Source organism: Pleuronectes platessa, chromosome 12, assembly GCF_947347685.1.
Source record: "Pleuronectes platessa chromosome 12, fPlePla1.1, whole genome shotgun sequence".
Taxonomy (NCBI): Eukaryota; Metazoa; Chordata; class Actinopteri; order Pleuronectiformes; family Pleuronectidae; genus Pleuronectes; species Pleuronectes platessa.
In genome coordinates, this window is record NC_070637.1 from 9,928,045 (window position 1) to 9,943,387 (window position 15,343).

Sequence of the window (15,343 nt, forward strand, 5' to 3'; positions counted from 1 at the left end):
CATTTACAATTTTAGTACCATGTGGAAAACATTATGAGGAAGGAATAAAGTTTCACATTGAATACGGTTCACTCTGTCGACATGAATATAACTTATTCATAAAACTGAGATGTACCAGAGGTAGGTGTTGAATTCACACTCATCATTATTTCACTGCTCGCTGACTGAGATTGTTTTTATTATTCATATTAGCTTCGAAGTACTGAGGGCACGGGTACAAATATAATCTTGTAGCAAACTGTCTTGTCAACATGTATTAAGGCACTTATAACAAGTATTTAAAATGGCTCTTTGCTTTGATTTGATTAGTACGTTTGAATTCTAGGTCTCATCTTCTTATTTATACACCTCTGGTGGCAAAGACATGATAAAGTGCTGGATAGTAAACTGTGGTCACTTCGTATTAGAGGAAAAATATATCTCCATGTCAGCGTGTAAGTGTTGACTGTACCTGTTTCATAAAATATAGTAAAACACTAAAGAGAGTAGACAGCAGTCTGGAGGAATGAAGACAAAGCTGTAGCCCTGAAGAGAAAAGCATCTGCTTAAGATTCTTTTCTACATTCACAAATACGTCAGCAGGGGGAAACTTTCTGAACAAAGACGTCCTTTAAACGTCTTTGTTCAAGTTCTTCTTTGGATCCAGCGAAGGAAGATTGTCCTGACAATATGTCATACAACTGCTAGCACAGTAAGTCACAGACTTATTTCAGTACAGGTGTTCTTTAGCAAGTCCGTCTGAAAGGAGACAGAACACAATGTTAGTAACATTGTTTTCTGTCAATGTTACTAAATTGCAGATAATGAATGTAGTAACTGCACCGTTAATATAAATTACCTTGCTGAAGGCTAATGTGCATATTGTGGTTGAGTTGATGCAACCCAGTGTTTTGGTCAAAGCGTGCCAACTGCAAACTGAAGGGAACCATGGCAGTGAACCGCTCAGCAGGCAGCGTCTCCTCTGGGGTGGCCGTGGAGGGGCCGAGGGGCTCCTGCTCCAAATGACGGGGCCCGCTCCTGCTGCACACTAAACCCTGCTGATAGGTGTACGACACATCAGGGGGGTCGGACGTGCTGCTTTTTCTTGTGGCCGTGTCCAGGTCTTTCAGGATGCTGTCGATCACGCCGTCGTCGAGGACCAGGTCACACTTGAGAGGAAGGACAGAGGGGTGAGGTGGGTGCTGGGGCCAGTCACAGGCTGAGGGCAGGGGGCTGTGAGCCGTACGCTGAAGGGGCTTTATCGTGTGATACATGTCAAAGCTACTGGCCAGAGAGGAAATCTGCTGCGCCAGGATACTGATCTCTGCCTGCTCCCTCTCATTGTACTGGTTAGACTCTGAGGACGTAGGAGACTGGTTGGGGGTTAGAAGACTGGAGTGTGCATGCATCACATGGTGGTGGGGCACATGTTGCACTTGCAAAAGGTCGCCCCCTTCTGGCTGCTCTAGAAGGCTGTAATTGTCTTGATGCAGAGCACATTCCGCCAGGCTCCCACACATGTCGGACGCCGACAGGCAGTCTGGAACCAATCGAGCATCAGATGTACAAGACTGGAAATCATAGTTTGGAGATGAGGTGGAGAGCGGAGAGGGCGGCCTGACCTCACCCAAGGCTGCCTGGTAAAAGGAGTGTTCAGCGGCCGCGGGGAGGGGGTCGGAGGGCCTTGGGTGGCAGGTGAGCGCTGCCTCTGGGTAGGAGTAGTAGGAGGGAGAGGCCTCCGGGGAGGACAGCAGCTGATCGCTGTAGCCGTGCACATCCATCAGGAGGTCATGGCTGAGCTCTTCCTGCTGCAGAGGGGAGCCGGAGGAGGCCGGGCTGTAGGGAGGCGTGAAGAGAGAGGTGGGGACATCACCCGAGGGAACAGGTGAGCTCCCATCTCGGGAGTAGACACACGCCGCGTAGCCTTGCTCCGACTCTCTCCTCACTCTGGCACCTGCAGGCTCTTCGCTCTGGCTGTCGGAACTCCTCTGCCTTTTGAAAGATTTAGTATTATTGTAGGTCTGAGAGTGTGGCGCCTGTTGAGCTGCAATATGGCAGGAGTTCGCCGGAGATGATGGCCTGAAGGCATCGCTGCCAATTTCCTTCTGCAGGAATCTGGCCTCTGTTTCACTATGAGAGCAGATCAATGTGTTATAAGTCAAGGTTTTTAGGTTTGGAAGCTCTGAAGCCTATTTATTGGTTTGTCTGAAGCAGTTTTTCATACCTGATGATGTGGTTAGTGCAACTGATGCCCTGACACTCGGTGTCCTTGTTAGCTCGAGTGTAGACCCAGGCCCATGACAGATCCTTGCACTGGAGTCTCAGCACCATCTCCACCTGGAAGCCATCATCTGTTTCCACTGGAGTAGATAGAGAGGAGACAGTTATGATTAGAACGATACATCATCGGAAAGACATGAACACAGTGAAATCAGCGCTACACTCTGAGAATTTTTTAAATACGGCGGAAAAATCTACACATGCAAACAAATTGGCATTTTCCACCTCGCTATTTTGGAAATGAACAATGTAGTGTTTTAATGTCCCTGTGGATCAGCGTGAGCTGATTCCAAGCTTTTCAGAAACAGTGCAAGATCAAAAGATAAGGGAGAAATAAAACTAAAAAATGTAAAAGATGGTAGGAGATTTGCAGAGTGCTGAGAGAGGTCGGCAGGCCACATTTTCTATGATTAAATTGAATTTCCAAATTATGTTTTTTAATTGTTTGACAATTACATTCATCAAGGTTGCGGGCTGCTCTGTATTCAGTGAAATGCAGTGTGAGTGTTCCCTGCTGTCGACTGTGCACTTACTTATACTTCTGTGAGAATCTGCACTCAGCAAAAGGTCTTCAGGGTGGACGAGGCTGTACCACGATCGCCCGGTCATCTCATCGGCTGAATACCCCAGATAGTATAAAACACTATAAAACAAAGACACAAACGTTTGTCAGGAACAAGTATTAGGACATTCTAATGATATTAGTTTGAAGGTGGGACAGTCATTGTACCTGTCTGACAGCTGAGTGAAGCTCATGTCCAGCCTGTGGATGCTGGTGAAGCTGTGACAGAAGCTGGAGTCGGAGCTGCTCAGCCGGTTCACTGTGGGGGTGCACAGGGCCACAAACAGAGACTCGGGGGCGGCAGAGGAGGACGGACGGGGCAGAGGGACGGACTGGAAGCTGCCCCTGACCAGCATGGAGCAGTAGCTGCTGTGGTGCAGCTTGAAGGCCTTGGAGGTTTGCATACAACATGTGAAGCTTCGCTCTGAAGGAGGAAACAAGAGAGTTTAGCTTTAAAACGTTATTCAGGGGCGGATCCAGGGGCAGGCCCAGGGGGCACTGGCCCCAGCTAAAATCTGAATGGTCCTGATAGTTTAAAAAAAAAACTTTATCAACAATACCATCAACAAATATTTAAAAAAATTTAGAAATACACAATGTGCTTGAACAAGGTAAAAATACAATCAACATATATTCAATGATGTTAAGCTTTGCTCAAAGATCTAACAAGGAATGACTGAAATATACACCTTATTGAATCAGGAATTATTAATGACTGTTGGACATATACTTGACCCCTCTGTGTAAAATGTGGCCCTTTGATGGCCCCTGATTTAGAAAAAACATAATTCTGCCCCTGCTGGACTTCACTATGAGTCACTGTAGATTATATCGAACCATTTCAATTTAGGACAAAAATTACATCTGACATTTTCTGCTCTCCAGCTTCTTTATTAAATTTTACTTTACACAAGGTCAGAATTGAGGGGGAAATGAATGGATATATGGCACAAAAGGAGCCGTGGTATTCAGGAGCATGGCACTTAGTGTATTAGCAACATGAGTAGCCTCAAATTTCCATGGTTACATCTATGCTAATTATACACAGGGTTACAAACAGAGAGTTTAAAACGCTACATGGCAAATTTGAAGACTTTAACGTTACCTCCTGATAAGCTGTTTTCCATGTCAAGGTTTGATTTGACATCATCGACATCAGAGGGTTCCAGCATGTCATAGAAAGTGTCTCCTTGAAGCACGTCAATCTGTGAAAGACACATGTTCATTCAATACAACACGTTAAAGCCCAGAGTGAAATAATCAGGCAGTAATAGCAATATTTCACAGAGAGAAAATTCAATAATCAAATCTGCAGACTCACCATTGACAGACCCAGGTATTCTGCTACATTTTCCGACACATAGACCAGTTTCCCCTGGGAGGTGGTGACCAGGATGAAGCCGTGCAGAGCCTGGAGAAAGGCCTCGTACGGTAGAGAGCAGTGAGATCCGTCCCCAGGGAGGACGCCTGAGAGAGGACAGAGAGTTACAGCTTCCGTGAGCATCCCTGCAGTCACAGCTCTTTTCTCCAGAAACTCATTCCCATTTGGTTCGGCAGTGACACATGCTGACTAAAGTTTGAAAGTTATCAAAGTGTGACTGAAGTCAGTGGACTCACCCCGGAGGAGGACAGACTTCCTGATGTAGGTGCAGATGGCTGACATGGAGTGCAGGTAGGACAGACGCTCCTGGTCCTCGTGGGTGGTGGGCAGCAGAGCCCGCATTTTCCTGATCTCGTGATTGATGTGGTCCCGTCGGGCTTTGGACGCTCCTTTGGTGGATCTGTGGGAGACCATGTTGGATGAGGTCAGAGTTTGGATGAAAACTGGACCAACTAAATCTGGAGAGCCGGAGTTCAGAGTCACTCCTTCCACACTTTCATTTGAAAAAAATCTTTCTCCGCCATGGGAGAAGTGTCAAAAATAAAAATCTAATAATTGGCCTGAACAGATCTAGCCTCTTTTTCACAATTCAGCCCTGGTGTCTCCTCCCCATGAGCAGAATGGGACTTTGAATATGGAGGGTTCCTATGGAAATTGCTCTCAGTAGACGCAGTCTGTGTGATCACTATCTGTCTGGGCCCATCCACAGAGAGCCGGGGCTTTTATAGCTGCCAGGGCTTCAGCGTGGGCGTCGCACACAAAGGGGGAGGCAGGGCTTCTGCTGCTGCTCCCTTCACTGTGTCCTCACCCATACAGTGGGTGTCCTCAGAGCGGGGGGACACACGTCACAAGGACACACAAAGTGCCACAAAAGGAGAAATTACGCCAGGATGAATCCCAGTGTGTATTAATGATAATGCGCGCGTAAAAATAGATCATTGATTTTTCTTCAGGAGACTGATACAAATATGTCAAGATTAGAAGTTTATTAATGAATCGATAAAACTTTTGTTCCACTATAAATTCACACACACTATAAATCCCCAGTGGGATTATTCCATGTGAATTCAGGTGATGTTGTTGCTAGGGATGCACCGATATATCGGCCGAACATCGGTAGCGGCCGATATTCGCCTCGTTTACTGATATCGGCTTATCGGTAATAAACTTGACTTTCACCGATATCATTGGCCGATGTTCATATTTGTGGTAAAACCGCTGGGCACGTGCAGCGGCTGGGGGAGCAGTCGCTCCGTCGCCCTCCTCTCCGCGCCGCCGGAGGCTCAGTGTGCGGCACCGGGAGGTCCTCATCCGGTGGCACCTCACGGCGCCGGCGCGGAAAGCGGGGAGGGGACTGGGTACGCGGTCAGCGGCGGCCACTCTGGACGCGTGTCGGGCCCTTCTCGCGGATCACCTCAGCTAAGGCGACCGCTGGGGCACCCTCTGTTCGCGCGGGGGGGGACACCCTGCGCTGCGCCTCGGCTGGCGCCTAGCAGCTGACTGAGAACTGGTGCGGACCAGGGGAATCCGACTGTTTAATTAAAACAAGCATCGCGAAGGGCCACGGTGGGTGTTGACGCGATGTGATTTCTGCCCGACACTCAAAACAGGTAAAACTGAGGAGGGCTTGTTAAGTTATCTTGACTCACGCAGTGTAACTTGGCGTAAAAAGTATGAGCGTAGCGTCTGTTTAAGTACTTTATTCTCATGTGCACCGGCTCTACTCATCCGTCTCATGCACAGGTAACAAGGGAATTGACAACATACGTTATACACACAGAAGCCGTAACACATCTAATAAACGGGCAATACTGCTACCGTAAATCAATGAGAAGAGCGTTCTCTATAATGATACTTTAACAGGGCTGTTTTAGACAGGGTAAAAAGGTGCTGTTTTAAATTATCCTTGTGGTATTTTGACCAAAATATGTTACAGACATTTCATTAAGATCCCAAGGAACCATTTCAACTTGCGGTAAAATGGGCATAATATGTCTCTGTTAAATAAAGTTTAGTTAAATCAGAGATTGTTTCATAAATCTGATTCAATTTGTGCTCATTAAAAGATAAGAGTGATGAATAGTGCTTTTTTAATAATGATTTAATAATTTTTCTGGCACAAAAGGGTGAATGAATAACAACAAAAAGAAAATAAACAAATATCGGTATCGGCTATCGGCCAGATTGTTATTTTAAATATCGGTATCGGTATCGGCCAAGAATTTCCATATCGGTGCATCCCTAGTTGTTGCAGGAGGTTTCTGCACCAGATCAACATGACTGAAGCTAATCTTGAGTGGCTTGATATTCATTTTAATGCAGTATCACTGAAGCAGGATTTGTACCATGCATCTACTGCGCTGCAGACAGTGGATGATGTGTGAAAACTGGTGATTGTGAGCGTTCCCAGCAGGCGTGTGTTGGTTCAGCCACTAGAGGACACGTTGCAGTGAGGAAGAGGAGTTTCACTCACCTGATCTGTCTGGAGAACAAGCTGCGGTCATGCTTGTGCACCTTGTGAGGGAGCGTGCACGGAGCCCTCACATGACATTTGCAGGAGTTGCACCATATAGTCATTGTGTCGCTGGAGAAGTCACCTTTAAGATAAAACACAACATGATCAGATGTGACACAGAGGAGATGCAACAAATACAAAAAAAATGTAAATCTCAATATTATTAATTTCCTTTTTAAAAAATACTAGAAGAAACCAGTCTTCCTCTCCTACCTCTGCAAGCTCCAGTGTTGATGATGAGTGTCAAACTCTTGTGAGTGTCCCTCCTTTTATAGCCCATCATCCGACACCTCGGATCCAGCTCAGCCAGTGGGCAAGAAAGAGACAAAACATGCAGAATGGGATAAGGTTACATGTTGTGATGCTGCAATGACAAATGATGGAGGAGGGTTATATTTAGTGAAGTGAGGCCCAAAATAACCTGATGGATGTGACTCATGATCTGATTGAGCTCTAACAAATCATGGATAAGCCTTTTTTTGTGTGTTTTTTATAGAGGAAACCATCAAATTAACAACATGTTAAATGACCTATTCACATCCATGCGAGCCTAATTATCTAATTATCAAAGTCCTGTGTAACTGTCACACTGAGGGACAATTCATCCTCTGACTAAAAAAATTATTTGTATTTGTTTATGTATAATATAATTGACCCCTAACTGGACCCCTGTATTTTGTGCAAACCGGCTTTAGGGATTCACCACTGCAGTGTTGGAAGAAACACGCGGCTCCTTTACTTAAGTAAATTACTTTAAGCCAATTCAAAGTTTTCCATTTAAAATCCTTAGTACAGAGCAAATACAACTTAATTCATTTGAACCATCAAAAGTAAAAGCCCCAGGGACAGAATTTAATAAACAACATTATGTGTATAGTGTGTAACTGCCTTATGGAAATGGAGGTAGATTACGAAACTTTACTAAAATTTAAGAGGTTTCATTAACTGGTTTCCAACCTAAGGTTTGGGCCCCTCCAAAAGGTCACAGGAGAAACCTGAGGGTTCATATGATGATTAGTGACAGAGAACAAATGAACTGAAACCCAGATCACTTGCAAACTGCGAACAACACAAACATCCACAGCAGGACACACAAACACCTACACACTTGTTTTCTTTCATTATTTCTGAAGTCAAAGGGTAGGTTTCCATTTAAGAGCTTGCTGTATTTCAGAAGGTCAAGTTTGTCTAGTGATGGAGTAAAAAGTAAGATATTTTATTCCAAAATGTGGTGGAGTGGAAGAATCCCGTAGAAACAAACTGAAAGCCTCATGTGCAGGTACTTCATTGCACTCCCTTTACTTGACCTGCTGCAGCTGTACGTGTACAAATGATTATTATACAGGCAATTTCACCTCAGATATGTGAAAACTGAGCTTAAGCATTTGGTGAAGGAGGCAAAGCACAGAAATGACCATGAGGCCAAAAAGGGAAATACTTGTATATGTTTTAAACACTACACATAATTGAATATGGAATCTCTGGTACTGAATCAACAATTTTATCAACTCAAATCATGCTTATAAAGAATTAGTAATTAACTAAAATCAGGGACACACATTTATATCAAGATGCTAGAACAGTGTTAAACTTCTCTGAGTTATTAAACAGGGCCTGGGATCTACAGCTCCCCAAACTGAAAATCTTGTTCAAAATATTGGAACAAGCCATGTCTGTGAAAGTCATCTGATAATTCCTGACTTTATATGTAACTGTTACCATGAATATGCGTAGTGGTAATGATGGGGGGGGGGGGGGGGGGGGGAATACATTTTCTGATTTGTTAAATTACTATTATGTTATACTGTACATACTACTGTACTAAACAATATGTATTTTTGATTTGTGTTTGAGCCAATTGTCTTTTTGTGTGCACAGAAAAAAAATATTCTACTTGTCACACAAAGGTACATAAACTACTTAATCTAATGAAAAACACAAAAGTACCTCATGTTAATGCACCAACTGAAACCACTGAGCTCCAAGACCCTCTCCTGTCACATGGTTAAATCATTACTGGGTGAATGACGCCTCATAACGATGAAATCTTCTGGTATCATTGTCATTCAAGTCTCATCAGAAAACCCTCCTGATGCATCAGGGTTTATATTCCTGTGAGGCTGTCAGCTCTGGCCGTTTGTCTTCAAAAGGCTTTTACTGCCTGTATATTAGTCACATAATTAAACCTCTGCTGGAAGGGAATCAAGCTCCAGGTCTGCAAACGTGACGCACTGAGGCTGAGATGCTCGGCCACTAATGACTTCCTGTAGCAGATGAATAGATTACGGCCATCGCAAAACAAGACTGACGCAAACTAAAAAGATGGCATTTAGCAAAAAACGGCTGCACGCATCATAAACTGCAGATTAAAGTTTGTCAGAATCTGTTTTGTTACATGATGACCTGTTGCTTTCTTTTCCATTTTATAGCCGCAGCTTTCTATCCTCTGAGGGCTCATGCTCCTTTAATACCTTGTTTCTCAAATCCCCAATTTCATGGCCTGGCAGCGATGAGAGCAGAGAGCTAGAACTTGAGTGAAGGAGCTGGACAGGGATACTGGGGGGACAAGACAAAACAAATCACTCTGAACAAATCCTCGGTCTGATTCTCAAGGGCCAGTGGGATCGTCTGAGTCCTTGAGGGAAATTAGAGAGTCATTTGGACGAGTGTCTCCCTGCATTAGCGCCTGCGTTGCAGGGGCCACAGGCAGGCTCCAGAGCCAGACAAGGGGGACCCGGCGCAGCCCCTGCTTCCTGTGTGCGGCGGGGCCAGGCGGGACAGGGTGTCTCTGCTGCCTCACTTTGAGCTGACCCTCCGTCTGTGGCCTGCACTTAACACTGCAGATAACGCAGACTTTATAGCACGGGGCTGGTGACAGACAGGAACAAACTGCCAGGCCGCTACTGCTGGTAGAGGCAGAGATTGGGGTTCAGGGTGAAACACTTTCCAAGGATGCCCCCCCACACACACACACACTCCCCAGATCAGCCGCACGCAGCCCATTAGGGTAGTCTGAGGGCCAACGGGGGGGCTCGGTGGCACCGTGGTTTCAGAGTACCCACTGAAGTAGACGATGAGGGCTATCAGACACAGTGACCAGGCTGGTTTTCTGCAGGAAGCATGGATGGAGTGGCTGCAGGGTTCAAAGGCCCTGCTCACTTTTAGTGCCACATACAGTAGCTCCAAGACAAGACTTCTTTCCACAGATAAAGAGGTAGAAATCGCACACGTCTGGTTTTCTCACGAATCAATTTTGTCGAGGTAGCACATCGGAGTGAAAGTGATAGAAACGCTGATTAACACAGTCAGTTCAGACTGGACCAAATCCATACAGCTTTAAAAATCATCATCGGTCTGGATCTCTAAGACACACATGGCTTTTAGCAACAGAAATGCTGCAGCCAAACACTGGACTGGATATTCATCTTGTTTGCACAATGTAATGACCTTGTGAGAGCAAGTTAATGTTTGTGCAGCGAATGAAAATCTAATTTAAATAAAACTTGATTACCTGAGTTCTCTCCATCATGGAGGCTGCGTGAATTGAATTGAATTCATTTTTAGTAAATCATTTGTCATGAGCATTTCGCTTTTGCATAAAGGTTAATATCTTGTGCGCATAAGATACAAAAAATAAACTGGGCTCCGTAAATAAGGAAGTGCAGCCGTCATAACCTTTACCCTAGAAGCGTCCGGCTCATTCTGATTGGTCAGGAAATTTCTAGGCATTTTTTCTATAATGTTAAGTTCCTACAAGTGTCCCAAGTATTGCAGATCCCTAACCACAAAAGTTGGGCATTTGTAGGCATTTTTCTACTATGATAAGTGCCTAAAAGTGTCCCACGTATTGCACTTCCCGAACCACAAGTGTGGGACATTTCTAGACATTTTGCTTCAATGATAAGTGCCTAGAGGTGTCCGCCTCATTCTGATTGGTCGGGACATATCTAGGCATTTTGCTACTATGATAAGTGCCTAGAAGTGTCCGGCTCATTCTGATTGGTCGGGACTTTTCTAGTCATTTTGCTACTATGATAAGTGCCTAGAAGTGTCTGGCTCATTCTGATTGGTCGGGACTTTTCTAGTCATTTTGCTACTATGATAAGTGCCTAGAAGTGTCCGGCTCATTCTGATTGGTCGGGACATTTCTAGGCATTTTGCTATAATGTTAAGTACCTTGAAGTGTCCCAAGTATTGTACTTGTACTACAAAATTTCCGTGACTTCTCCAAAACTTTTTGGATTTAATTTTTTTCAAGCACCTTTCCAGGCCTGGAAATAGACATTTTTATAATTCCATGGCTTTTCCAGGTTTATCATGTCCGTTGGAACCCTGTCTATATTCAATTCAATCAGATGTAACCTGTGAGCCCCACCCAACAAATTCAACCAGTTCTGGACATGGAATAAGTCTGAGACGAAGTCGACTGTAAAACACATTTAAAACTGGTCCACAGGTTAACAGCTCAAATAGTTTTTTTTATTGATAGTTATAAAGCATATTGCACAGGAAGTCCTGACCCACATCAACAGATTTCAGAGTCCCCTCCAAATTAAAAAGTGAAAATATAAAGTTAAAAAAAAAAAAAGCACAGGAGGCCTGCACAGTTGTAAAATGATTCAAAACACACTCCATACTTTGTTCTGATTGTTTCCAAAGCATTAATTGTTATGAATTATTCTACAACATATTGTGAGCCCTACACAGCATACACTTCTTGGCATGACATCAGCTGGGTCACATACTACTGCTTGGCAAATAACTGTGCGCTTTAATGCTTTTATTTTGGTGAAAGAAAAATTGCCCTGGAAGGTGCCAAAGCCGCGTTTAACATCACTGCCATTAAAATGTAATGCCGATATACTGAGTGACCGTCACTGAGGAGTTTGTTTTTATGCAGGTATTTTATTTTTGACCATAGTGTCTACATTGTCATTCACTTCACATTATATTCCTGAAAGGGTCTTGACTTAAAATACCATCACCCATAGTCTTCAAGCAACAAAAAGACCAAACTCCCCAAATAAAAATGACTCCCACACCACACATCAGAAACAGCCATTTGGTGGCACATTAACAGTTTGATTTGTATACCACAAGTTATTTATATTGGAAATATATGCAAGTGTGTGTGTGTTTGTGTGTGGGCACACAGTTGGATTCCCTGTGGTTTTACTGCATTACCTGTTGTAAAGTCCAAGTGACCTGGGTACTAAGGGATTTCAAGTGTGTGATATGTCCGTGTGCATTTGCAGTGCAGAGAGCGTGAGACTCACTGAGTCACATTGGCACCACTGGTCTGTAAATAAAAAAATCAAACTTGGCAAATGTCTCAAACTGTGAAGTCTCGGTAGGCAAGAGGCAGCATCGACATGTCTCCTCTCCGTAAGGCCCGACATGCCAAGTTTTGGCTTTTAGTGCAGTTATCTGGCGACTTCCACCTGCATCTAAGATTGTTTCACACTGCTTTACATGAAATACACAGATTTGTAAACAATTAGGAAGTAGGTCAGCGTTATTCAGTCCTGATGTTTGGGACCCAAGTCAGATTCTACTGAGCCGATTGGGGACAAAACTGATAGATCAAATTTTAACATCTGGCAGGACAGAAAACAGCAGCACACACTGTCCCAGAGACCAGGACTGATGCAGCTCAAGAGTGTGTGCGTGTGGCAACACGGTTCCTGTTCTAATCCTAGTTTTGCAAAGTTCAGGGCTTTTCTACTGTTACAACGATCATCCATGGTAAATGTAAGAATGAGACGGCAGTGTTTATTCTCTTAAATGTCTCCTGCCTGTATTCGTCATCGCCAAGTTGTTCATTTCATCCTAAAGGCGAATGACTTTAAAAGAATGGTGAGGTCTGGTGATATTCGACATTTTCTTATCGTCAACAAAAACCAAAACCAACGTTTGTGAATCCACAGCATGCTATTTCCTATTCTGTAGACTTTCAACATTGTACAGAAAATATCAAAAGAAAGAAATGATTCAAAGAGTTGCAATGGGTGACAAGTTTCTTCACAATAATGAAGAAATTAAGTCAATCACTACACTTTCATTTGCCGAAATAGTTTCCAAAATTCGTCTTTACTCCTGTTAGAGTAACAATAAAAAACGACAGTGTCCAGCTGTTGTTGAGATGTTAAAAAATACTGAATATATTGATTTCCTTTTATTGTAGTTGTAATTATTTTTTAATAATAAAGTGTGGTGTTATAACATTTTAAAAAGGACCACCACCATTCCCATATTTTTTAGGATCAGTGAAATAAAAACCTGAATAAACATCAACAATTTGAGCTTTCCCATGATATTTTCAAGCTGTGAGTTTGTAATCCAATAACAAGATATGATGAAGAAAAGCCAAGCATTGAAAACCAGTCAAACAATCTTTCACAAGCGTTATACCCTGACATTGTGGTACTTGATATTCTCTCCTTGCATTTACCAGAGTAGTCAGGTTAGCTCCTCCGTATACTGCTAGCAATTACTACATTTGCCATAAATAGACGTGGTAATTTTCCATGGTTTTAGGACCGAGATACAAAAACTCTCAACCACCTCAGTCTCTTCAGAACAGAAGGTTCACATTTTTTTCTTCGCGGAGCTCTGTTGAGTGTCAACAAGAAGGTTCACTCTCAAGACCTTTGGCTGAAGTTCTCATCTCTTCCTGTGCTTAAGATTCGAAGTCTATGATTATCATAGGCTGATTGGATTTTTCTAGAGAGGCTAGAAAGAAGAGAGAAAGGATGAGCACGTGTCAGAGTTTTTGTCTCACATAGCCACCGTCTTATCAAGAGTTAAAATATCCTTGGACGTGTTGAGAGCTTGTGTTGTCCAAGGAAGTCATAGGCAGGGCAGTTTGGTCAGTAATGAGTTTCACTTGAAGAATGTGGAAAATAAATCCAACACAGATCCAAACTCTACAAAAACAGTCCCGGTCTCAAGTTGATTAGAAGGAGAACGGCCCAGCGTCTTGAAGCAGAGCTCAGGTTCAGTAGCATCAACCGTGGGAGGAGAAGATTGGCCTGCTAATGTTGCTGTTGGTGGTCATGGCTGCCAGTTCCCACCTGGAGTGAACAAGAGGGAGAATCATAAAACAGAACCATCAAACTGCAGGAAGACCAAGGCTAATAAAGTGGGGGTTTTCCCCACTGTGATCAATGTTACTCAATAGCAGGTATAATCGTGTGTTCAATAGCTTTTTCCTGATTCATAAAAAATATTTGTTATAATTTGAAACATCCAAAACGGAAAAAATTGTTGCATTGCCAATCAAGGAATTGCTTGACATTTGCTCTCACCCTGAGCTCCCCCTTGTACCCAGTGAAGGGCCACGATGTGGACCAACATGAGAGGAGGCTGTAACACGAGAACTGGGAGCAGGGGCTGACAACAAGCTCTAGTGCTGACCTGATGACAGGTCAGAGGTTGAGCTCCAGATTGTTATCACTGGCTCTGGTTTCACACTCACTCCCTCTCAATTGCTTTGTTCGTTTTCTTTTTTTTCTGTTGAGTGCGTGTGTGTTTAAGAGGGGAGATTGGCACTGGAGCTGGAGATGCCAGCGAGGGGCAAAGGGAGTCTTGTGACCCCAGAGAAAACTCTCTAAGGGTTAGGAACACTAAAGTGGGGAGCGTGCAAGGTGGCAGGGATGGTGCGAGAGGAATGAGAGGCTAAGAGGGGTAATTAGTATCGAGTTCCACGTGGAAATAACAAACATTTTAGTGTAACTTCTCTGTTTCAGACATACTTGTCTAATGAGCTCGACAAAATCTATTCATTACAGACAATTAAGAAAAGGTTGAATACTTGGAATGGATGGATTGTGCGATATATAGAGAGAAATATTCAAATTTAATGAATATATATTTACAACACGAGTCTGAACGTTTCAACATTTCATTCCTGAAAACACAGTTCTGACACATTTTTTACCTTTGGATGTTTTTTTAATTGAACCTGAACAGTTGTTAAATTTGAGGAGATGTTTGATAACACTAAAGTGGTGAGTCAAACTTCTGACTCCCTCTGAAATAAAATCATGTCAAGGTTAATTTCTAATTTGTCAGTAAGAGGAGTGAAATCTGTATTATCAGATGAGTATTCAGTAAAAAGCAGTAAAAGTATTCTTTAAGCTCCTTGAGCAACACCTCATTTATAGTATCTTTAAAAAATTCAAATATACCTACCTGTAACTGAGAGGGTTGTTTCTTAGCACTGATTATAAACTGTATGTTTTTCATGATTTCACCATCATCACTATTATTCTCTGAATGTCAATGCAGAATTTTATGTAAAAAATACTCAACTGGAACACAGACTATGAAAGCTTCATGTAGACTATGTCATGCACACAAGTCTAAAAATGTAAGTCTAACAAAAGCATGCACTGGTTAAATGACAGAAAATCACTCCTAATTGGCCTCTTTTTCAGAGATGGCAACAATGACGTGCATAATACAAACAGTGTGAATGAGAACATGTCAGTTCGAGGAAAAAACAGCACACCTGAGATCATGTGGGAGTCCCGACTGCTCCAGACTGTAGTGAAGAACAGCTATTTTGCATAATGTCTTCAAATTAGGGCCTGAAAGGAAGAGAAGAGAAAGCTTTGTGAGTAAC

At 43.3% G+C, this 15,343-nt stretch overlaps 2 protein-coding genes across 4 annotated transcripts in view; both read right to left on the reverse strand.

The window, feature by feature from the left end:
• Positions 1-320: 320 nt before the first annotated feature.
• On the reverse strand, positions 321-4,616 carry npas4l (neuronal PAS domain protein 4 like). Its single transcript, XM_053436836.1, has 8 exons — positions 4,439-4,616; positions 4,143-4,288; positions 3,927-4,026; positions 2,990-3,245; positions 2,793-2,902; positions 2,204-2,339; positions 839-2,109; positions 321-738 (listed from the first exon to the last, which is right to left on the reverse strand). Exons 1-8 carry the CDS (start codon positions 4,614-4,616, stop codon positions 710-712), a joined length of 2,226 nt encoding a protein of 741 aa, XP_053292811.1. The 3' UTR covers positions 321-709.
• Positions 4,617-11,174: 6,558 nt separating this feature from the next.
• Positions 11,175-15,343, reverse strand: part of klhdc3 (kelch domain containing 3) — a 30,638-nt gene continuing 26,469 nt past the window's right edge. For all 3 annotated transcript variants that reach the window (XM_053436209.1, XM_053436207.1, XM_053436208.1), the window contains 2 exons: positions 15,230-15,308; positions 11,175-13,790 (listed from right to left, as the gene is read on the reverse strand). In XM_053436209.1, the coding sequence (XP_053292184.1) occupies positions 13,724-13,790; positions 15,230-15,308 (146 nt within the window). In that variant the 3' untranslated portion in view covers positions 11,175-13,723. The remainder of the gene's footprint in view (positions 13,791-15,229; positions 15,309-15,343) is intronic.